The 26181-nt window shown below is 33.5% G+C and overlaps 2 protein-coding genes across 4 annotated transcripts in view; both read left to right on the forward strand.

Annotated features, from left to right (window-relative positions):
* Positions 1-16440, forward strand: part of LOC114326418 (uncharacterized) — a 376347-nt gene extending 359907 nt beyond the window's left edge. The window contains exon 3 of the mRNA XM_028274785.2: positions 10737-16440. Within this exon, the coding sequence (XP_028130586.1) occupies positions 10737-11136 (400 nt within the window). The 3' untranslated portion in view covers positions 11137-16440. The remainder of the gene's footprint in view (positions 1-10736) is intronic.
* A 4570-nt stretch (positions 16441-21010) lies between these two features.
* The window catches only part of LOC114326415 (lethal(2) giant larvae protein), a 223022-nt gene continuing 217851 nt past the window's right edge, over positions 21011-26181 (forward strand). For all 3 annotated transcript variants that reach the window (XM_028274780.2, XM_050647172.1, XM_050647176.1), the window contains exons 1-2: positions 21011-21158; positions 21414-21515. In XM_028274780.2, the coding sequence (XP_028130581.1) occupies positions 21432-21515 (84 nt within the window). In that variant the 5' untranslated portion in view covers positions 21011-21158; positions 21414-21431. The remainder of the gene's footprint in view (positions 21159-21413; positions 21516-26181) is intronic.

A 26181-nucleotide genomic window follows, 5' to 3' on the forward strand; every position in this document is an offset into this window, starting at 1 on the left:
TGAAGAACCTGTTCCTTCAATGAGCTCTTCTTCAGCAAAGAGACAATGGATAAACATGACATTTCAGCAAAAAACTTTTGTTCTATTTTAGTTAGTATGTAATAGCATATTAAACAATTATAAAAATAATTTTTATTTGGCCCTAATGGTGTTTTACGTTTAATAAAAATGAATTTTTTCATACACTTACGATCCTGCATTCATAGAACATAAACCGAGAGCGCACGAACGTGACATGTCATTTGTGACAGATTCAAACAATGAATGTTTTTTCTGCATTTTTTACACCTTTTTTAGATAACGCATATCGTATTTATTAAAAGGGAAACTTCATTTTCACTAAAAATAAATTAAGGCCTGAAAGGGATAGTCTTTAAATATGACAGGTTAATTTTTCAACTTCCTGTGGTACTGTCACTTCTGTCATGTCATCGTTCAGGAGTCTCCATCTATTTCATTGTTACTTGCTGCCATACTGTCACTATATGAACGAGCTCAAATGTTACCTGGGGCGTATTAATGAAATATTTCTAACATCCATGCTTAAGTTAGCATTTTTAACCGATGTTTCCTTGACGGATCACTTGTAAAGGGCTTTGACCCACATATTTTTGTAAAAATATATCTTGGTGGTTAGCATGAAAATTTCACGTGAGTATAACCTACAACTTTTCTTAATCGTAGTCAAAATTTCAAAATCTTTGCACTATTTTACCAGGTTATATTCATTTTAGGTAAGCACTGATGATGATTGGTCAACCAATCGAAAACTAGTTCTGTAATGTAGCCCTTTTTAGGAATTTTAAATACAGTAAGGTCTCTTTTTATGCGGATTATTTTAATGCGATTTTGAAGTTGTGCGGTTTGTATTTCATCCAAAAATTTCTATTATTAGTACGTTCTTTAAAGGTAAAATATTGCAAAACCTCTAAATTTTAAAGAACCGCTTGGATTGATATGAAATTTGGCATACACATAGCTAACAAGTCAAAGAAAAAAAGTGATATTGTGCTGATGTGTGCTTTTGCCCTAGGGGTGACTTTCACCCCCTTCTGGGGTTGAAAAATATATGTTCGAAATAAGTCCGTAAATGGATAAAATGACTAATTCTAAGAAACTTTTGTTCTATAAAGTTTTTTTACAAAGTTAATACTTTTCGAGTTCTTTGCGAGTGAATATGTTAATTTTTCTATAAAATAACCACGTTTTCAGACGGTTTTTCGCAAATAACTCAAAAAGTAAGTATTTGGTCGAAAAAAAATTCTTTTCAAAAATATAGCACGTAAAAAAGTGAAAAACATGGTATATATATTAGGTCACTATACCTAGTAGAAGCAGAGTTATAGCTAGTGAAAAATAGGTTCATATTCATCAAATTCCAAATCGTATATTTTAACGTGCCATAACAAAAAAACGAAGCACTTTTTTGGGGAAAACTCATTTTAACTTTTTTAAAGTGTTTAAAAAATGCTTATTTTTGTTTTAAAAAAAAAATTGTAGCATCAGAAATAAACAAGTTACGCTCAAAATAAAGTTGGTCCCTTTTTTGGTAAGAAATCGGGAAAATCACCCCCTTATTAGCATTTCAAATTAACTTAATTGTTACTACCTCACAAGTTTTTTACTCGCGTATGTATTGATCATATGATCTGTAAGTTTCATCGGTTCAAAGTCCTTATTTTTGAAAGAGCTGTAGTTAAAAGGACTTGAACTAGTCACTTATCACGAGTGTATGCAAATTGAGAAATATTCCGGTGGTGATGTTGACGGAATTAATTGAAAACAATAAGAATAATGTAACAAAACGAACGGTAAATATTTTATTTATTTTGGTAACAAAAAATGTGTTTCGCTTAGGTCTCGGAAAAGGGTCGATTGTTACTGAGAACGGTCGGTGTGTGTGAATCGTTCACATGCTGAGTAGTGACTGAAAAGAAAGCCACAAACGATAATATGTTTGTATTTCTTTCCTCTGACCAGATGAGCAATAAATCATTTAGGTCTGGCGTATACTTTTGAAGTTTTAAGAAAACAATTTCGAACGCATTAAGTGAGTTGTTGACATAATTGTCTGATATGGTAATTAATTTATGGGGGTGCAGTTTGTTAAACCGCACAAACGAAAAACAGATGGTGAAGGATACATTCAGTTTCGTAAAACCATGTCCCTCTTAACATCTTCTTTGTATTTACATGTGAATTTTGAATGACTAATGTTGTTTCGTTTTTGAGGAAAAATAATTAAAAATTAAGAAAATAAAATTAGCAGAAATAGTAATTATAGCGTATCGCTATAGAAACACCGAATCTTAACCAATTTTTGTCTTACAGAAAAACAAAAAAATACAAAATATTCAGAAAAGTAAAGCCGACTTCTTTATTGTTTAATATTTTTGGTATCTCTAACAATTTTTAAGTTATTTTAAAAAAAGTATTTTTTTTTTTCAAAATTAAAATTTTTAAAAATTTTACTTTAAAACCAAATTTTTTCAAAAATAAGCACTTTGAATCGAAGAAACTTACAGATCATATAAACACATCATAAGTAAAGTAACTTGTGAAGCGGTAACGATTAATTTCATAAGTTGCTAATTGATGGGTGATTTTCCTGATTTTTTTTTGCCAAAACAAAAGGGACCAACTTTATTTTGAGTGTAACTTGCTTACATTTGATGCTAGAAATTTGTTTTATAAAAACAGAAATAATTCTTTTTATAACACTTTAAAAAAATTATAATGTGTTTTCTACAAGAATGCTTCATTATTTGGATATTTCACATTGAATTTATTGTTTTTGGAATTTTTCGAATATGAACCTATTTTTCATTAGCTATAACTCTGGTTTTGCTAGGTATAGAGACCTAATATATACACCTTTTTTCAATTTTTTATAGGCTATAGTTTTGCTAAGAATATTTTTTTCGGCAAAATGCTTACGTTTTGAGTTATTTGCGAAAAACCGTCTAAAAACGTGTTTATTTTCTTGAAAAATTAACATATTCCCTTGCAAATACATAACTCGAAAAGTATTGGTTTGGTGAAAAACTCTATAAAACAAAAGTTGTTTAAAATTAGTCAGTTTATCCATTTCGGGACTTATCTTGGACATATATATTTTCACCCCCGAGATGGGGTGAAACTCACCCCCAGGACAAAACCGTGAAAGAGTGTACATACTGTATTAACAACTAGTATAATTACATATTAATATTAACTATTCCCTTCCAGATGACAGTATTCGGGTATTCCCCTTGTTATATGATGTAGCTTGTAGCTATTATGTCAATCTGAATTTCGCATTGAAAGGTATAACCTGTAATTGTTTTGAAATTAAATTTAAATGTAAAGTATGTATTTAAGAGTTTAAATGTTGCTGATTTCAAGTTGCAGTATAATAAACGGCGCATTTTGATTTCTGGATTGAAACATTTAATTAAGTGTCGTAAAGTTTTATGTTCCATTAGATGTTTTTTCAATCTCAATATCGTTAGTCTGCGTTTTTAATTTCTTTTTTAAGATTTTATTTGGCCCAATCAGAGCTGGGTAGTATCCGGATACTTCTGTATCCGGATACAATATCCGGATACTTTTTATGTATCCGAAAGCTGTATCCGGATACTTTTTAAATTTTGTATCCGGTATCCGTATTCGTGATCAAATTTTAAAGTATCCGGCATCCGAATACTTTTTTTGATATTCGGATACTTTTAAATATTTATCGCCCGCCGATAATGCACCTAACGTAGGCACAACACTGCCATTCCTTCAATCCAGATGTGTCTAATATGTTAAATCCCATTTTTCGTACTCGTCACCGTTATAATATATTATTATATAGCTAATGGAGCTTTGCTTTTACCTAATCAGTTATAAATCTTCATAAGCACGTTGTTTAATTAATTACTTAAGCTTAAGTGGTACAATGTCATAAAAAATCCCAAAAAAACTATAGAAGATATAAAAAAATGCATTATAACTGTCGCCAAAACAAAAATGGAATTGGAAAGTTGCAATGAATCAGATAAAAGTGGAGATCAAAATTTGGATGACTTTTTTGATTTTATAGCAATTTTCGAGACCAGCAAGTGGACAACAACTACTGTACTATTAATTATACACAGAATGAACAGGGTTCCAGCATCAATAATAAAACTTCAAAAGTACAGTTGGAGTTGCTAAGATATTTGGAGAATAAAAGAACCAATTTGAACAACTTAAATGAATACCCAATCTTAAAATGGGTGCAACACATGCTTACCTTCGTCAGCACCAGTTAAAAGACTTTTCTCTTTTGCAACTATGATTGATACGCCTAAAAGAAAAGCTTTAAGCGATGAACACTTTGAGGTATTGGTACTTATAAAGGCAAATTCAAAGGCACTTCACTTCTGACTTCGTCAGCAATTGGAATACTTTCTGTATTAGTACGTTTTTATTTTAATTTAATGTTTCCTTATAAGTTTATGTTCTAGTTTTATTATTCATAAGCAATAAACAATTTTTTGAGTACTTTCTGATTTCTTTCTCCATCACTTAATGTATTTTTATTATTAAATACATGCACATCACATAGTTCTAATACTAATAATTTATGTCCTTCTTAAAAAAAGTATCCTTCAAAGTATCCTAGGAAGTATCCGAAAAAAATATCCGGATACTTGTATCCGAATACATTTTTAAATGAAAGTATTCGTACTTTTTTAAAAAGTATCCAGATACATTTTGAGTATCCGTATCCAGTATCCGGATACTTTTTTCAGTATCCGACCCAACTCTGGGCCCAATGAAGAAAAAAAAACATCAGAGACACAATTTTTGGTGGACAAACGTCCACCATTTTATGTGATTTTAGAAAATCACGGAACGTATCCCTACTTTTTCAATGCAAGTAAAGTCTTTTTTTTTATGCGATTTTTTTATATGCAGTTTTCTGAAGAACGTATCCACCGCATAAAACGAGACCTTACTGTATATACCTTTGTTTTTTTTTCTTCAATATTTTTAACTTTTTGATGATAAAGTTACTAATACTGACTATATGTTGGCAAGTGTACATTGACACTAACTAGATGCTAGCGCTAGCTTATAAATATATTATTTTTAACCTGTTCAGTTTCTTCTACTTGGCGTGATGGTAGGGTATATAAACCCCCTTTTACCACCAGTAGAGCTTCATGATATTCGATAAAAATATATGTATACAATACATACCGTATAGATCTGGATCCCGCGTATGAAAAAAAGTTGATTAATAGCAAACTGAAAATTTGTTAATAGCTTAAGGGTGTCTATAGTTTGTTTTTTAACCAGGAGGAGTAAACTAAAAAGACAGATTCACACCCAAGAAAGTTACTAGAATAATAACCAAATACATCTTCTTTTTTGCTTGATCTAGTCGGCCCTCAACGGTAATCCATAAATATTATATTAAATTAATACGTCGCTAAAGAGTTCCAAAAACAACTGCTTTTTATATAAAAGCAGACTGAAAATCTAAAAATTAAAGGAATAATACAGAAAACACAAAAATCGCCGATATAACTTAATTAACTATGAAATGTCACTAGTGTCAAAATTTGATAAATGTCATTAGTGTCAAAATTTTATAACAGTGGAGTAAACTTGCCTGCGGTTGGACCAATTACAAACAAGCAATACAGCTCGGTAAATTTGACTCACTCCTCTAAAAAACAAACCATAGTCGGACAAACTTTGATATATAGGAACACTGGAACAGGGGAGGTTTTAATTGTGGAACAGGTTAAAAATTTTGAACGGTCAGACTACGAAAACATCACATGTATTTTGTCCGACAGAACTTCCAATTGATTTTTTACCCTTTCATTAAACTGTCATGCAAAAATCAGGCTGCTATTTGTCACCAAATGGGAATTATAATGAGTGGAACACGTAGAATATGTCAAATGACCATTATGACAGGTGATAACTAGCAGTCTGATTTTTGCATGAGAGTTTAATGAAAGGGTAACAAATCAATTGGAAGTTCTGTCGGACAAAATTCATGTAACGTTTTCGTGGTCTAACCGTTCCAAGTTTTTAACCTGTTCCACAATTAAAATTTCCCCTGTTCCAGTGTTCCCATATATCAAAGTTTGTCCGACTAGACACCCTTAAGCTATTAATAAATTTTCAGCTTGCTATTAATCAACTTTTTTTTCATACGCGGGATCCAGACCTATTAGCAATATTAATGTCGATACGATACTCATTATCTGAAATCAATACAATAAAAATGCTAGATTTGTTGTAAAAGGTATATTTTAAAATACCCTAAAAAGGGTCACAATAATAAAAAACGTTTTCGGATTAAGAAATTCATCATCAGTATTCTAAAAGCCCTAAAATTAAGTATATCCTAATTAATTGAGAAAAAATATAAACAATTGACAGAGGTTTTAAAAAACAGGAGGTCATACTTACAAAAAATAGCATGCCTCAGCCACCCAAATATTCTTGTATAGTCGATACGCCTGCCTCGATATTATTGAGAATATAGATATCGAGAACAAAAAAATAAAACGCCACGTGAGTGCTGCATAAGGCCTTTTATACCGTTAAAATATTATAAGGGTTATAAGACGCACAAGCGCGTATGCTCTCCATTAGTGCGAGAGAGAAGGACGATGAACCCAATAAGTCAATCAATTTCGATATTTTATTTTTAAAATCATCAGAGAATATTGATGTTTTTGAAAAGGAAATTGAAAACAATTTGCAATCTCCAAGACCTGGACCAGATACAAATATTTTATTATGGTATAAATCAGTAAATCATATAGTAGTGTTTTCCCCGTTTTATCTCAGTTATCTAGGGATATTTTGTGTGTTCAAGGGACGTCCGTATCAGTCGAGCGGCTTTTTTCTGAAGCAGCGCTAGTACTAACGAATAAAAGATGCTCTTTAAAAGATAAAAGTAGGTATCAAAGAACTCATTTGTGTGAACTCATTTGGATGAATATTTTTTTGTGAGGTTACAATGTACTTTATCCTATCTTGTATATTTTTTTGTAGAGATTTTTTTAATGAAGATAGTGAGAAATGAACAAAGAATTGTTTTTTTTATTAATTTAATCATTGTCGATATTTTATCGAGTATTGTATCGATATCGTATCGAAATCAATATCAATACGATATTTTTATAAGAAAATATTGCCGATATCGATAGGTACGCGATACGATACTTCATTGGCATAATCAATATAATACTCAATACTCAAAAAGTATTGATATTGTATCATATCGTGAAGCTCTAAACACCAGTAATAAATTATTTTTGATTATGAATACCTGTTTCTAAAATTGCCAACATATAGTCTTATCTTTTTCTTCTTCTTTATTGTTGGTCGCATATTACATTCTTTTTCTTTTTATGTAGACGTGACTCTGCCTGTTTTCGATGTGCCTTCAGTAAGTTGTCGTTCCATCGTTTTCATATTCTTCCCGCTAATCGAATTCTATTGGAGAACCGTCTCTTTTACTCTATTTGTTAATTTGTTGTCGTTCGACTTATTTGATCATTCCATTCTACTCCTCTCTTTCTTACCCAGTCTTTGGTGTTCTTCATCTTGCATCTTCGTCGTATATCTGTAGTTCTATCTTTGTCTCAGCGTGTTTTACCATCAATTTTTTAACGAGTTTTCACTTCTGCAATTTCCAGCATTCTTTCTGTTCTTTCTATGTCAAGTCTTTATTCTACCAACTATATCATTTTAGGTCAGATGCAGGCGCGGATCCAAGGGGGGGTCAATGGGGTCAATTGCCCCCTCCTTGAGACTTCGTCTGGTGTCTACTGACACTGGTTTTAAGAAAGAGATTACGATCTAACATAAGTAGTGAATTTTGTGTCCTGTTGATAACTGAATAACTGAAACATACATATGGCAGAATTCCTTGGAATAGAAAATTATTAAAAGTCTTTGGAACATAATATGTAAATGAAAAAGTCCCACAATAAATCTGTTTATTGCCATCTATTCAATTCAATGCCAGAAACCACATAAAAATAGTATGTAATTGCCGGTCTTGTTATCGTAATTTGATCATTTAATAAAACCCTCCGAATAAGAGCCGCTTTTAGAAGGATGTCCAAAGTATTATGTAACAGAAACCTAAAATTGGCATTAAGGATCCGACTACTTCGCTGCTACGTGTTGTCGGTCTTACTGTATAGTGAATATTGGTCTTACTGTATGGTTTTGGACGGACTGTGAATAAAATCGATCTAAATCGCCTTGAGGCTCTTGAAATGTGGTGCAATAGAAGAATTTTAAGAGTTTATTGGATGGAGAAGATTCGAAACACCACAATACTAGAATGTCTCAGCAAGATTACTGCGATTATAAAAAGCATCAATAAGACATAGCTGAATTATGTCTGACATTTAATGAGAGGTCCATAATATAGGTTGCTACAAAATATATATTATTCAAGTGAAAATAGCAGGCAAACGCAGTCCAGGACGAAGAAGAACTTCATGGTTGATTTAGGGTGGTAATAAATAAAATTAAGATACCTATGATGGTAACCAACGTTCTGAAAGGACATGGTACATGAAAAATAAGAAAATAACAGCCCATCCTGAAAAAGAATCCTGCGTACCCCAGTCACGAGAACATTTTTATTTCATTGCCCCTACCTTGCATGGTTGCTGGATCCGACTTTGGTCAGATGACTGTTTTTTAACTTCTGCCTTTTCATTTCTTTCCTTATCTTTATTTTTATTTCCCCGTATTGTTTCATTCGTTCATTATTCATTATAGACAAAAATACGCACGCATCATAAAGAGTCATAAAATGTATACCCTCACAGCTGATTTGTGCAGGATTGTTTGATAATAAATAATATTTACAAATAACCGGTAATATTGTCTGACAAATTTTTAAGGGTAATCCTCAAACCCTCACAGCTGATTTTTGCAGGATTGTTTGATAAAAATATTTACAATTAACTAGTAATATTGTCCGATAAATTTTTACGGGTACCTACTCCAGTTGTTAACACACCAAAGTTTATAAAACCTCTATTTTTACGAAACTCCCCCTTACGAAACAGAAAAGTTGTCCGACTCGATATGAAAAATATGAATAACTGAATAAAAAAAGTCTTATGAGGGAGGTAATAATTCTTTTTAAGTGTGGGGCCAAGACCTATATTATTTTGTGAATATTTGTAAATAACCAAGGCACCACTTAGGTGTTTTTTTTTTAATAAAAATAAGCATTGTTTCATTTAAGCGTTCTGCAGATCTGTTTGTTCTATTAGCAAATCAGCTCTATTTCTAGATAGTATGATATCTAGATATTTAAACTCAATCACTTGTTCACCCTGTAGCTCCAATTTACATCTCAGTAAATTTCCTGTTATACAATACATTTTGTCTATTGGTCTTTCAATATTCTGGCGGTTATATTAAATTGGTGAAGCAAACGTTGTAAATCATCTTCACTTTGAGAGATTAGTATTTCGTCGTATGACCACCACTTTATTCTTAAACTTCTTTACTGTTTTCCAAGTATGTAGTTCAATAGCGGTATCTCTAATAACACTGGTCTTATTCCTCCAAATTGTATTACGACTTTTTTTCATGTTACACCTTATTTTTTCTAATATTGTTCTGCTATTGGGAATCTGGGAAGCTATTGGTATCTTTGTTGAGAATAATGAACAATTTTACTTTAAAATGAGTTTATTTGACGTTTCAATTTCCACTTCGGAAATTGGAAATCGGATTTTGGAAAAAGAACAAAACTACAACAAAAGATGTATATTGGATATAATTCACATAAAATAGATCAAAATTGTATCAATAATAAGACCGATCTATAAAAGATCTCTCCAAGATCTCTCCCCTATATATCACAACTTAAGAAATTGATCAAAAATGAATAACCATTTCGAATTTCGTTGCAAAACGAAACTACAGCGCACCATATTCTAGTTCAATCAGAGAGTGCAGCAAGCACCGGTTTCGAAACTTATTAGTCTCTCAAGAGGAGGCACATATGCTGCTCTTTCTGATCCAACCAGGACAAACTCCGGCGTGCAGTTACCGATTGCAACGAACGAAATGGCATAGATGCCCTAGTGGCAACTGCTAGCAAAAGGCTAAGTTTTCAATCTAATAGCATATAAAAAAAAACATAATGTTACTCTACATCACACCAGACTGAAAACAATGGGAATCTTCTCTGGTTAGGGAGCGTTCAAGTATTACGTAACGCGATTTTTGAAGATTTTTGACCCCCCCCCAAACTGCGTTACGTAATACTTGAACGCTCCCTTACACCTCCGAAGCTTCTAAAATTTGCAAGCCATAACGGATGCTGAGACTAAGGAAGATGAGGGAATTTTACAATTTATAATTCACGTCCCATCTGCTCAGCGCGGTAAAGTTCCAACGAGAATGGTCCCTTCGTACTCCAATCGGAGTAAACATGTAAATCAAAAATGAATAACCATTTTCAATTTCGTTGCAAAACGAAACTACAACCGCACATACAGAGGCACATATTATGCTGCTCTCTCTGATCCAACCAGGACAAACCCCGGAGTAGCAGCGATATGTGCTTCCTGATGAGAGACTAATAAGTTTCGAAACCGGTAGAGGTGCTTGCTGCACCTCTTGGATGCACCTCTTAGATGGGCCGGTTTCTATGCACTTTAGTTTAGTTTGAGTTATATAATCTTTAATAATTTAAATTTGTTTGTTTTTAGATATAAAAGAATGAGCGAGACCTCGCATCTTCAAGTAGCCCAATTAGTTGACTTCCTTCAGGGATCTGCAATCACGCCTGACCTAACCAGAGACATTGACAGTTCCCGTGGTAGCACCACTATGAGTACCTTCAAGCCAAACCAGGTGTTCGGCTCCAGTTTAAGCTTGCAAGACATAGCTATCAACAACTTCACCAGCAACTACGACTCGAAGTGCCATCTACCTCTCAATCCTCAATGGAAGTTCGAGTACTCGCTGGTCAATAACTTGCCCTCTTCGGAATTCAACCCCGCTACGTGGAAGAATAGCAAAGAGTATTTGAATAACTCGATATTCTTGGAAGATGACTTCTACCAGCTTGGGTTCAGGCCGCAAGATGAAATTACGACTGAGTTGTAGATACATTTTTGGTCAGTGGTAGCAATGACTATAATGAAAAAGCAGTTTTTAATAAATTAACGAAAAATTTTATAAATGAATAACTATTTTCAATTTCGTTGCAAAACGAAAATACAGCCGAACCATATTCTAGTCCAATCAGAGAGTGCAGCAAACACCTCTACTGGTTTCGAAACTTATTAGTCTCTCATCAGGAGGCACATCATCTCATCAGGAGGCAGCATCCGTCTGGCTTGCATATTGTAGAAGCCTCGGAGGTGTAACCAGAGAAGGTTCCCATTGTTTTCATTCTGGTGGGGTGTAGAATAGCATTATGTTGTTTTGTATGCCATTAGAGTGAAAACTTAGTCTTGTTGTAGCAGTTGCCGCTAGGGCATCTATGCCATTTCGTTCGTTGCAATCCGGGACTGCACGCTGGGGTTTGTTTTGGTTGGATCAGGGACACCAGAATATGTGCCTCCTGATGAGAGACTAATAAGTTTCGAAACCGGTAGGGGTGCTTGCTGCACTCTCTGATTGGACTAGAATATGGTTCGGCTGTATTTTCGTTTTGCAACGAAATTGAAAATGGTTATTCATTTTTGATTTACATTTACTCTGATTGGAGTACGAAGGGAACCATTCTCGTTGGAACTTTACCGCGCTGAGCAGATGGGACGTGAATTGTAAATTGTAGAATTCCTTCATCTTCCCTAGTCTCAGCATCCGTATGGCTTGCATATTGTAGAAGCCTCGGAGGTGTAACCAGAGAAGGTTCCCATTGTTTTCATTCTGGTGGGGTGTAGAATAGCATTATGTTGTTTTGTATGCCATTAGAGTGAAAACTTAGTCTTGAAAAATTTTATGTCTAAAATACTATTACTCTTTTTAGTCCAGCCAATGAGAGCAAAAATAGGATATTACCTCCGATTTCTATCCTAATGCATCGAATTTGATAACATTTTGGGAGTGGGCTCTACTTACCTCCTAATTCAAAGTCTACCTATCCTTATACGCTTATAGTCTAAGATCCGAATATAGGTCGATCTGTACCCATCTGCTTGCCGCATGAAACATTTTTTTTATGAAATTTCATACATAGACATATTAGGTCTGGATCCCGCGCATGAAAAAAGTTGATTAATAGCAAGCTGAAAATTTGTTAATACTTAAGGGTGTCTAGTCGGACAAACTTTGATATATGGGAACACTGGAACAGGGGAAGTTTTAATTGTGGAACAGGTTAAAAATTTGGAACGGTCAGACCACAAAACCGGCACATGTATTTTGTCCGACAGAATAGACTTAAGCTCTCCGAACAGAGATTAAACTCTCATGCAAAAATCAGACTGCTAATTATCACCAAATGGGCGTTTTAATGAGTGGAACATGTAGAATATGTCAAATGACAGGAATTATGACAGGTGATAAATAGCAGTCTGATTTTTGCATGAGAGTTTAATCTCTATTCGGAGAGTTTAAGTCTATTCTGTCGGACAAAATAAATGTGCCGTTTTCGTGGTCTGACCGTTCCAAATTTTTAACCTGTTCCACAATTAAAACTGCCCCTGTTCCAGTATTCCCATATATCAAAGTTTGTCCGACTAGACACCCTTAAGCTATTAACAAATTTTCAGCTTGCTGTTAATCAACTTTTTTTTTTCATACGCGGGATCCAGACCTATATATATTTCTAGCATGGGTTGCCTATCAAAATCGTATCATAGCTATCCTTAAGGGGGGGCCGTAGGGGTTGAAATCAATATTTCAATCACATTTTTTTAAAGCATAGTAGAATTATTTTATTTTTAAATTAAATATGCATATTCAGTACAATTCATAGATTATTCAAGAAAAAATTCAAGGGAAAATATTAAAAAATAAAATTTTTTAACAAATTTTTAAACACACCTCAAAAAACAATGGATTTTGCGATGGACTCATTGGATCATGATAAAATTTGCCACCGTTGCGTTGGCTTATTTTTCAATATTTTCCCTTGAATTTTTTCTTGAATAATCTATGAATTGTACTGAATATGCATATTTAATTTAAAAATAACATAATTCTACTATACTTTCAAAAAAAATGTGATTGATATATTGATTTCAACCCCTACGCCCCCTCCCCTTAAGGATAGATATGACACGATTTTGATAGGCAACCTATGCTAGAAATATTTGTCTGCAGTGACGGCTAGTCCTATGAGACAGGTGAGGCAGTGCCTCACCGGTATATCAATCGACTCTTTACGTTATTTCGTTATTTCATCATCAATTCTTTAAATACAATTTAACTTTTGGGAATTTGCTAAATAACTTTATTTTCGTTATTTCATCATCAATTATTTAAATACAATTTAACTTTTTGAAACTTGCTAAATAACTTAATTTTTTTTATAAAACTTAATAACTTTATTTTTATGATAAAAAATAAAAATAGGTAGGTACGGCCCTGACCCCGTATCTTTGTAGTTAAGCGTTCTTCATAAATACATCGGTAGGTAATACCTACCCTACGTGGGAGTATATATGCGTCTCATTCTCACTTTCTCAAATTATATAGCAGAGGCACTGCCTCAGATGGGTCGCCTTGTCTAGCATATTACGAAGCCCACGGTGATCGGCCGGCCGCAATAAAATTTAATCTGAGAATAATTTTTGGAGCCGGGATTAAATATCCTTTCAGAGGCTGGCAAAAATATGCCTCTAGCGTGGTTTTGCAGTTTTAGTTAGGTAGTTTGTTAAAGCAGTTTGTTCTGGTTACGTGTACTTACTTATCCTTCTTACACTCTGGTTACTTACTATTAGTATAATTAGATGTTTAGAATATGTTATCATGCTGTGACTAGCTGTATGCCATTTTCCAAATGTCAATTAAATAAGTAAATTAATAAAAAAATTAGAAATTATGATTTCTTTCATAATAATTTTACTTTTAAGCACGCTGTTTAATAAAAAATATAAAAACCAAAAAAAAATAAAGTTTAACCCTTAGTTTATTTAACATAAAAAATCAATCTTATAATATAACAGTAATTTGCTTACTTGCTTGTTTTTATTTCCTATATATTCAATACATTTACAATATAAGATTGGTTCCAAATGAAATTATCACGTGTTTGAAGGTATATTGTTTGCGCACAATAATTTCATTTTGGCAAGTGATTAATAATAAAAGAATCAGTCAACAGCGTAACCAGGATGATCCTAAGGGGGTATGGGTCTCTGGGGGTATGGAATTAAGGAGGATATTAAGGGTATGGGGCGCTTATAACCCCTAAAAACCCCTTGGTTACGCCACTGAAATCAGTTGTCCGTTCTTGTTATGTAGTATATAATGTAAATTTTGCTTAATATGACTGTACAACGCTGATGAGACCAAGAAAGGACGAAACATCTGACTCACACTGTTTTGATATGTGGTATCATATTAATTATTTTTAGCTAAAAAAAAAAACAGCTAATAAGAGTATGCACGATGTTATAGACTTAGAACTTTCGACTTTCTTTTGCGAATAAAATAATTGTTATTTAATATCGTTTGCAAGCCTTAAAATAAATACGGTGCCGTTTTGTGACGTTATGACGCCACAAAATCGACCTTCCGGCTATTAAAGAAAAGCTAACCATAATAATACAGTAAACTCCCTCTATAACGAGAACTGAAATGGCGTACTAATTACCTCGTTATAAGCGGATCTCGTTATATCAGACAACAATATTATGTAATATATTATGTTTAGGATGTAAAAGAAGAAGACCAACGACAGACAGATGTCAGCGACGTAACGCCATTCCGGCTAGCGTCATGTAACTTGTAAGTTGTAGCTTCTTGATTGCTAATAAAGATTTGTATGAACTATACTGTTTAATATTTGATTTACATGACGAAAGGAACTTAAAACAGTGCATATCACCACTACTGAAATGTTTTGAAGCCTCCTACATAGTTTATTAGGTGTCGATCATCGACTTCAACAATGAAACTTGGCCATCGCAAATTGTAAATTTCCTACGATATTCAATATCGGTCGACAGATAAATAGGAAGGAAGTTACAGGCGGTGGAATTTATTACAGCACTGGCCTCGGTAAGCACACAGATGTTGGACATACCTCGTTATAAGCGAAACTTCGTAATACCCGTGTTCGTTATAGAGAGAGTCTACTGTAATATTCCTCAAGTGTAGTGTGCCTCACCATCTTGTACTATCACGAGCCGCCCCTGTGTCTATGTATGAAATTTCATAAAAAAATGTTTCATCCCACAAGCAGATGGATACAGATCGACCTATATTCGGATCTCGTACTATTATTACTTATTAGTGGTGAAAACTAATCCTTATTGCAAAATTCGAATAATACTAGCTATAACGTAAATCAAAGTTATTTTTATGCTTTCGATTTTCTTTTTATTTTTTAGCCCTTAAAAACACCCCCTATCCTTATAAAATATAAAAAAAATGAAGAGTACATTAGAACTTATCATTTATTTATCTCCGTATTTACAAAACGTTGAAATTTTTGTCATTTACAATAAAAATATCTTTTTGTAATACCCTCATAATAGAAAATATAAAAGTAGATAAAAAATGATCCGACAGGTATGGGACCAAAGGGGTGTCGGATTACCGAAAGTCTCCGGATTACCGAAAGTGATTATATATTTGGCATTGTTTTGCTAGCAGGACTCTACAATATTCTTAAATTTGATGAGTAAAATGTTACCCAGATTAATATGCAAATGAAACACCCATTTCGGCTAACTAAAACATGTTTAATACAAGAAATATGGAAGCTAATAAATTTAATGTACATACATTGTGTAAATAATAACTTAACTTTTCATCAATTTATAAACAATAGCACGGGAGGTGCGTCGGACTACCGAGCGTGTCGGATTGCAAAATGTCGGAGTAACAAGGGTGTACTGTATACAAAAAGAGCGATGCCAGTAAAAATTAGAAAAAGTCAGGAAAAATTAGAGCGGGTAGGTAAGAAAAAATTGGAGGAAGTCGGAAATAGAGGGCTGTTGATTGTATCCCCCATAGCATGGCGACGGGCAAAATTACTAGTATTTAAATAAAATCGGAACCGAAATTGCCGTAATTATATGCCCTAAAATTAACAGTACACCTGGGTACTGTAAAAGTACCAGGTGGTACTTCTAGCAAAGCTACCACTGTACCTGTTCAAACCAAAACGTACTAGTCAATTAATTTTTTTACCTTTATACATATTTTTTAGTTTAAGAATTATAGATTTATGATCTGTGTAGATTTATTAAAGAAATGTACAGTTTGCTAATAAAATATTACATTAAATGTTGTTTTACTTATGTTTAAAATTACAATATTACAATATTGTAATAATATATGCATCAATAGTTACCACTGTTCACTTCATTAGTTGTAACTACATTTTTCACTTGTTTTCTATTCTCCTCACCTCACCGTCACTTTGCCTACTTACATAAATATTATGTATCCTTCCTTTTTTGTGCGTTACCTACACAAAGTATTTCAACAGTCTATTAAATGAAGAATTTAACAGAAATCCAGTTGAGCTAACGGAGACAGTAACAGCAATGGTTAACAAAATAACAAATGAGGAAGAGGTTCAAGCACTTCAAAAAATAAAGAAAGGAAAAGCAGTTGGACCAGATGATATTCCTTGGGAAGTGTGGGGAGCATTAGGAGAGACCAGTGGCGAATCTACGGAGAGGGAAAATGGAGAAATTTCCCCCCTAACAAGGTCCAAAATTAAAGAAAAAAATTGTTGAAACATATTCAATCCAATAAACACGATAGTTGGGAAAAGGAACTTAATGCATATAAGTTATTATTTATGTCTTTTATGTAGTTTCAGTTTATCTTTTCATGTATTTTGGTAGGTCTTCAATTCGAAATCCCCCCCCCCCCCCCAGGCAAATTTCCCATCTCTAACAACGTTCCCATTAAGGAGCAACTGTCTAGATCCGCCACTGGGAGACACAGGATCAAGTTGGCTATTGTTCGTCCGCTATAACCATAACATTTCCCATGCGTCACGATTCATTTTCAAACAAATTAAGGCAAAACGTAAAGTGAAACGAACGTCGATGTGTATATACATTTTGTATACTGTATACTAGATACTTTACACATCGGCGTACGTTTCACTTTATGTTTTGACTTAATTTGTTTGAAAATGAATCGTGACGCATGGGAAATGTTATGGTTATAGCGGACGAACAATAACAGGTTTATTCAATATGTAGAATTGTGAGGTTAGACAAATGCCAGACGAATGGAAAACCAGTATATTAGTACCTGTTTACAAAAACAAGGGAGATGTACAACAATGCACAAACTACATGGCCATAAAGCTACTTAGCCACACCATGAAAATATGAGAAAGAGTAATTGACAGACGAATACGTGAGGAAACCGAAATATCTGATAATCAATTTGGCTTTATGTAGGGCAGATTAACCACAGATGCAATTTTCATTATAAGACAGTTGATGGAAACATACAGGAATAAAGAAACACACGATCCTATACATATGGTCTTAATTGATCTTGAAGAAGCTTATGATAGAGTTCCTTAAGAGAATCTGTGGTGGGCACTAAATAAGAAAGAAGTCCCGGTGAATATGTAAAGATTGTGAAATATTTATATATGTATGAGGGAGTAACAAACAACTAGTGTTAGGACAAGTGTGGTTTATGGATACTGATAGACTTCATGTGAAAGTAGGATTGCACCAATGCTCGGCGCTTAGTCCTTATTTATTCTGATTAGTTACGCATCAGATAACAGCGAAACTACAGAGTAACGTTCCCTGCTTTTGTGCACTCGCCTTAAGTATTTCAAATTTTTCACATTCGAATAATAATGAACCAGACAAAATTTCATATCTTAAGAAAAAACGACTTAAAATAAAACATCTACGTAAGTGATCACACAACAATGTGAAATTAGAAGTTTCCATGTCTAGAGTCAGAACAAACGAATCGTCTCCTGAGCAGTGGCGGATATAGATATTTGCCTTTAAAGGGGAAATTTGCCTTCGGGTGGGGGGGGGGGGGTAATTTCGAATGAAACACCAACCAAAAGATAAAAATGGTAAACCCAAACTACATGCATTAATTCCCTTAATTTTCCTAACTAGCGTGTTTATTGGGTTGAATTTGTCGGTCTGTGGTCAGTGGCGGCGCCTGGTGTAAAATATTGGGGGTGTACACATAATATTAAGATATAAAAAGACCTTGAGACCCTATTTCCGTATGTAAAATTTTTTGAGTGTCGTCAAATTGTAAAAATCAAATTACCTTATTAAAAATTACAATAAATAATGTATTTTATTGACTTAAAATGATAATTTAGTGTTTCAATGTTACAAGCAAGTTTTGTAACGAAAGTCAGTCGCCTTTTTTTAGATAAATTATTCACAAACAAATTCAGTAAAATTTTAAATTTCTTGAATCATTTTTTTTTAATTGAAAACATTGCGAGTGCAGTTAATCGATCCTGGCCCATAGCTATTCTAAGGAAAGTTTTGATACGTTTCAATGCAGAGAGACATCGTTCTGTTTCTGCAGTTGTCACTGGCATCGTAACAAGTACCTAATTGAAGAATTCAAATTATTTCAGAAAAATCGTCTTATAAATTATTTTTAATCAAGACTTTATTAGTTAAGTGGACTGGATAGTTAAAATCGTATCTTCTATTTTATTCGTTATGCTTCCTCTCCAAATATGTACTTCACAACTACACAATTTGTAAGTTTTTACACAAATCTCCATTTTAAATAATCATTTATAATCCCGACCTTTGCACTTTGGTACATTCTTAATTAACAAATTTGGTTTCGGCATTTTTAATTTTTCTTCTAAATATAATGAAGGAAATTTAATTGATTTTAAATATTCCACGCTAACATTTACATCCACAAATCCTCCCATTCTTAATAATATTGTTCCGAAATTCGAACTTCACGAAAGCAAAATTTAAACGTAAAATACGTTTGTGCACTTTAAAAACATCATAAGATCACATCCAACTTGTGCTCTTGTGGCCATCTAAACTTGTGGGCTATAGCGGATAGTGGGGCGGGTGGTGAGTTGTATTTTGCCGTATGAAAAGTCATTGGGATAGGAACCAGGAACCACCGTGAGCGGTGAACGAGGGGTTCTGTCTAAGGCCTCGCATCCGTGAAGTTTCTCCTTTGAAATAGCATAAAAATATACTTATAAACTCCTTGGATCTGTTATTTCGAATTTCAATTACTGTATAGTTAGATTAAAATGTTATTTTTATAGAATGATAAATTTTACATATTATATGAATGTTGGTGTGAAAATAATTTTGGGGGTTCACGTGCACATGTGCACATATGGAGAAACCGCCACTGTCTGTGGTTTACGTTTCATGTCAGCTAATATAATTTTTATGTTTCAACAATTTTTTTCTTTAATTTTGGACTTTACTAAATAGTTGTAGAGAATTTTTCCATTTTCCCTCTCCGTAGATCTGCCACCGCTCCTGAGTTTGGACTATGTTTTTTTACTACCCGAATGTGGGTCCATCTTCACATGTTATTTATTGCCTTTTGTATGATGTCTCTCCTTTAAGAGCAAGGGAGGTCTGTTTGGATACTGTAACACGAGTGGGTACTCACTACTCAGCATAACCAATGGCGAACATCAACCGTTGGGGGAGACAATTAGGAACAATAACTGAAAAATTAAAAAAATCCACGATGAAATTAAATTCCTGTATAAGATAATCACAAAAAATAGATAAATTCCTTTGTAAAAGGCATATTTATAAAAAGAAGCCCTACAAAGGGGTAGGTACATCATAGAACGTTTTCGGAATAATAATTTCATCATCAGTGCTTTAATGCAGGTTACATTACATATTTGACCCTCCTAGATAAGTGGGTAAAAACTCTTTAGTTGATATAAAATTTTAAATTTACATTATACATATTATAAAATTAGATGTGATGTTTGAAGCATTCTTGGATTTAACTACCAGGCATCACATGACCCTCCCCACGTGGGTTGGAATGCCCAGGGGGTACACCTCACATACATAACTGACTGCAAGCAGCAACTCAAAGTTGACATTAGGAGCGAACATCAAGAAGTTCTAGTCTAGGTGAAAAACCCTTGTAAACAAGTAAAGATAGTGAACAAGTAAAAATATTTGTATGTAGTTATATGCAACCAGTATTTCATTATAAATGGATTAATAATGCAAATTCAAGATTTCGTCTAAGAGCCATCTATAGAATAATTGATGAACTAAGTCCCAGGATGCGGCACATTTCATCGAATCCCTACTCATCGAAAAATATTTCATATACGCCCAAATCGTATACAGCTACTTCATCGAAAGGCCCAACTCATCAACTGGACATTTTATATACATTCACAATAACGCCGGATTTGTCTGATGGTAGATGTAGGGTCGTATCCGATTTGGTGCGTATGCGTTTTGGTTGTATGGGAGTAGCGACTCGATAAGTAGGCTTTCGATGAGTTGGGTACAGTGATGTGGGGTGGGGACCCTAGATTCCGTGCACTGTAGATATCTACATGTCGCTTTCTATCGATATCAAAATATTTGAATTTTTAGCTTTAATTGAAATATTTTCTAGTTTCGCTAGGTTATACTCTAATTGATAAACTAGAGGAAAACTAGAAAATAATTCAATTAAAGCTAAAAATTCATATATTTTGATATTCAAATATCGATAGAAAGCGACATGTAGATATCTACAGTGCACGGAATCTAAGGAGCTGCTCAGCTGTTTCCCATATCCCTTTCTGCCATCTACCGGCAAGAATCACAAATGAAAAAATTTGACTCAATCGGTAAATAAAAATCACCAAAACACATAACTGTCGAACTCCGCCTACTTTTCATATTCAGCCGGTCAGTGACCAATCTACGTGTAATGCAGTTACAGCGTTTGGGCACGCTCTTTTGTGGTGTGCAATAGTTTAGAGGATTCGTTTTTATTTTTATCACATTTACAACAACCAGGTAAGCCTAAAAAGTATAGCAATTATCTAGAATTGACTGTAGTAACAGAATTTTCATTGTTATAAAAATCGGCTCCACCTCAGGCGTTGTCTACATACCTAGATTGACATATGCAAGAGAGGTTTTGTTTTTAGTTTTGTGTTTTGACATTGTTTCATAAATATTTATAGTGTTTTAACTTGTTAACTCTGTAATTGTTCATTTAAAATCTTCAGAAGGTTTTACAACCTATTAACGGTCATCGATTTGTTTTAGGATAAGACAGTAAACACAATGTTTAAGTTTATAAAGGCAAAAGGGCCCCATCAAAGTGCGGAACGACAAAAATTGCAGAAAGAACTCTTTTTCTACAGAAGGGTAAGTGTTTTGCTTTACAAATACGTTTTAAACAGTGTGATAATCTTGTGACACACAGTTATGTTGTGCCTTGGAATATTAGTTCAATACCTGATCAAGTTTATCTATTCTTATCAATATAAATATATCATCAGGATAACAGGTGTTTGAAAATACCTGGTAATTTTCGTTGTAAGGTAAATATTGGGCTTATACTATTATTCAAGATAAAAATTTCAAAATGTTTGGCATAGTATGATCTAGTTCAGTTGTAAGGTTTCGTTTTTTAAAATGTTTATCTGTTTTGTAATTGGGTTATACCTTAGATATCTTGACAATAAAAAGTATAATATTAATCAAACTTGGTTGGGAAATAAGTAACCTTGGTACCTGTTTATTTGTAAGGAAATAAATCAACTATTATCAGGTTAGGAAGGCTGTAAATGTTTATTAAATGACTAGTGGTATTAAAATTATTATAACAGAATATTTTTCTGGTTATTTAACACTCTCTGCAAGTGGATGTTACATGCTTGTCAATACAGAGTGTACATTAATGTTACACTTGGAGCGAGGGTGTTAACTTCCTTTACCCCTCTTGTTTATAAAACTTCATTACTTAGTTGATTTAATTTTCAGATTGTTTATATATTAGCCTTTCGAGTCCAGCAGGCTCATGGCTTGTTTCACAATTTTCTTCTATTCCTGTTCTTAGTATTTTCTTTCCAATTCCTTACATTAAAATACCTCAGGTTGTCATTAACTTCATGACTCTATCCAGCCTATGCCTTCATTTACCACTTATTGTAGCACTTAACAAAATCTTTGGTATTCTAACTTAGGTCATTCTTTGGACTAACCATCTAGGTCTTTTTGCTTTTACTACTGCAATAATTATATTAAGTGCCTTATATAATTCTTCCAACTTTTTGTTTGTTTTTCGTGTCCACTGATTGTTTATCAATTAAATGGCTCCCGCCAGTAACCTCCTAAGTGACATATTGTTTGAAATGGGGTTTTCTATGCAGAGACAGTCTATAGGACATCCCAGACATGGGTGAGGTATTTTCATGTTATTGTCATTGAAGTTGACAGCCCTGTGACTAGCGTCTCCCTGCCACTTTATGGACCTTGTTGTGCAGTAACGTTCCAAGCACCTGAAGATGTCTATATCACTGTGTGTTAATTTGAAACCCTCTGATATAAATCGGTTAAACTGAAGTAGAAGTAAGAAACTTAACATCAGTAACTAGTCTAGAAAGGTGCATAAGGTTTCTAGAAATGCAGAAACTGAATATAAACTAACTTTCAACTGCCATTATTCCCATAAAAAGTTACAACGTTCTAAGTGACTGTCAATTAGAACGTTGTTGCAATTAAAAATTTACTATTTTGTTTATAACTTTATTACTACTTTGTGTAACTTAAAAGTTTTACTAGTAATGTTTTATAAAAAGGTTTACAATAATATTGTTATAATATTTTTAATATATGAACTTATTTTGTTATCGCAAAAAATTTTTTTTCACTCCCTGCAAAATTGTTAAATTGGTACTTGGAATGTTACTAGAGGGACCCATTCAATTGTTTTCCCCAAATATCCTTTAAAGCATTCTTTTTTGCCATACTTGTAACATTGATCGCTATGTTGTTGGCATAGTCCAGGTTTCTGAGGCATATGTAACTATTGGTTCTCATGGAACAATTTCTTGACATTAGTCTTTTGTGTATTTCCTCCATGATACTTAGTTTACTCGAAAATATAGTCCAAAAATATTCAAATCTCTCTACCTGTACAAATATACATTTTTCCCTCATCCCTTGTTATCAGTAAATATTATCCCTTTTCAAATTCCTTGGATGCCCATTCCATTTTTGTTTCGTTTATATAGAGCTTTTTTGACTTTCTTTTTCTAGTTGTTTCATTACCTTTTTGAAGTTATACTTCTTTATGATCGAGAGTGAAATTTTATAATACTGGGCGCATGCGCACACACAGTATGTAGTTCGTTTCTAATTTTTCAAGATATGTATGTATCATATGTAAATAAGTCATTAAAAGAATATATTAGTGTTTTTAGTAAATGTTATATTTATTATAATTTTTGTGTCTTTGGATTTGCCTTCCTCGGAAGTAAGATAATAAAATATCTATTATAAAATTTTTATACTTCACTTGATCTATTTGTCACCGTGATGTGTAATTATATCCGAGACGTCACTTACAAGGGGCTTGATAGCTTGGTTGGTAGAGCATTGGACCAGAGATCGAGAGGTCCCGGTTCAAATCCCAGATGATTCATATTCCTTTTTTGTTGCTTACAAAGTACACACACATTCTTTTATTTTTTTTCTTGCTTCTGGAAAAAATTACTACATCATCTGTGAATGCCAAACATTGATGTTTCTATTATATACAGTAGGAAAAATGAAAGAATACCCATGAACGAACAAATAAAACACGCTGTATTTTCCTGTCACTGTGTCACACAAAAAATTGGCCAGCGCAAGTACATGTAATAATTATTGTTACATCTACTTACAGTGGACAATTTTCTTTGTGACACAGTGACAAGAAAATACAGCGTGTTTTATATGTTCGTTCATGGGTATTCTTTCATTTTTCCGACTGTATGTGACCTGGTCTGTTAATTTTAGCCTCTTTTATTATCATTTCTAATACTACATTAAATAACAATGATGACACTGTATCTAATTGTCATACTTCTATGGGATACTGAGACTCAAGATTGTTGGAATACATAGAATATATAAAATATATTTCATATGCACTTAACCCTTAGTCACCCACAACATTTAGATTTTTTAAAAGTTACTTATTAATGGTACTTTTAAGTCTGCCTTATTTTTTTGGCATAACTTTTTAAAATAAGTTAAAAGCATTGTTTCTCCCAACGATCCTTTAGACTACGTACAAATCTTATTGTGTATTTAAAACGAAATCGTTGAAATGACATTTAAAGTATTAAACATCAGCTGATAACTAATAGATGATTTTTAACAGAATATTCTCAAATTACGTCTACCACAATACTTAGGTTATAAGAGTACCAAAATATCGTGGTACTCATAAGTACAGTGAGGAGACTAAGGGTTAAAAGAAAAATAAGTACATTATACTGAATGACTTGTTATTGAAACCTAAACATTCCTTATAACTTGGTGGAGTCGCAGACCACCAAGAGAATCCGGAAGTCTTGTTCAGGAGTTGTGGTCAAAAGCTAGGTAAAAGTAAAAAAGTAGAAGTTATAACCCTACACACACCTTCAGTGGAACAACTTTGCTCATTAATTCTTTAATAATTTTCTAATAAAGTCTAATTTTGGTTCTGTGTTTGAGCAAATAGTGAAACTATTTTCCTACTGGAGCCTAATTCGTATTTTTTATGTTAACCATTGACGAGAAAGTTACTTCATAAAGGTAGGAAGTTAAACAAGAACTAATAGTTCCAAAGATATCCTTGCCAGCTGAAGATATTCTTCTTTTCTCTTCATCCAGAAGACATCAATTGATTCTGAACTGATTTTTTTAAGCATCTTGGTTTTAACTTAAAAATAATTCACATATTCAGTTTTAGGGTTTTGTAGATACATACATATACAGGGTGTCATATCGGCTGATGCCGCATCCCCACACCTAACTGTCATCTATTTCTATCCTGGGCATCTTCCTCTTCCATATTTCGGTGTTCCATGGCCTTCCTTATCTTGTCGTTTCAGGATAGTCTTGGTCTTCCCATTTTCTTCCTACCTGGGGGTTTCCATTTCAGTAGTTTCTTTGGCCATCGTTGGCCGTCCATTTGAAGTAAGTGACCGAACCATTTTAGACTTCTTCTCTCGAACCTGTCTACTGCTGTATCGTCTGCCTGCATCCTTCTTCTTATTTCTTCATTACGAACTCTGTCTAATCGGGAGATTCCAGCACTTCTACATATGTAGTCCATTTCCACAGCATTGATGCTTCTTCTGGACTCTGCTGTTAATGTCCAGACTCTTCCATACATTAACACTGATTCCACAAATGACTTCCCTATTCTTGATTTTGTAGTTCTGGATATATTTTTATCCCACCACACGGAATTCAAGCAACCTATTACCTATTACCTTCCTACATTGTTTAACTCGCCTTTGGATTTCTTTGTTTCCTAGACCTTCTCTGCTTATTACAGCTCCCAGATATTTGAATTCTTCAACCTGTTTAACTGTTCAACCTCTTTTATTAGGATTTCAAAGTGGGCGTCAGAATTAACGTCTAGTTATTCTGTTTTTTCTATATTTATATTATTAATCCCCATTTTTTGTAGGCTGAATAAAGGTGGGTTAACATGAATTCCATGTTTGGTAAATATATTAACAAATAGATTCTAATTCCAGTAATTCCAGTCCTATTGTAAATACTTTTCCTCTGGATAGCCACTTGTGTGTGATAAGATGTTGACTTAATGAAACCTTGTCTTTTGTCTTCACAAATGATTCTAAAGATTTAATTTTGCAAGCCTACCTTTGCATTCACAAATTTTTATCACCTCTTTAAGTAGCCTACCTTTGCATTCACAAATTTTTATCACCTCTTTAAGTACATCATTTAAACCAGAAGGTAAAACCTTGGATGCTAGAGCTTGCTGAAGAAGAAAACAATGTATTATTTTTGGCGTTGTTGATTTTAA

This window comes from Diabrotica virgifera, chromosome 1 (genome assembly GCF_917563875.1).
Source record: "Diabrotica virgifera virgifera chromosome 1, PGI_DIABVI_V3a".
Classification (NCBI taxonomy): domain Eukaryota; kingdom Metazoa; phylum Arthropoda; class Insecta; order Coleoptera; family Chrysomelidae; genus Diabrotica; species Diabrotica virgifera.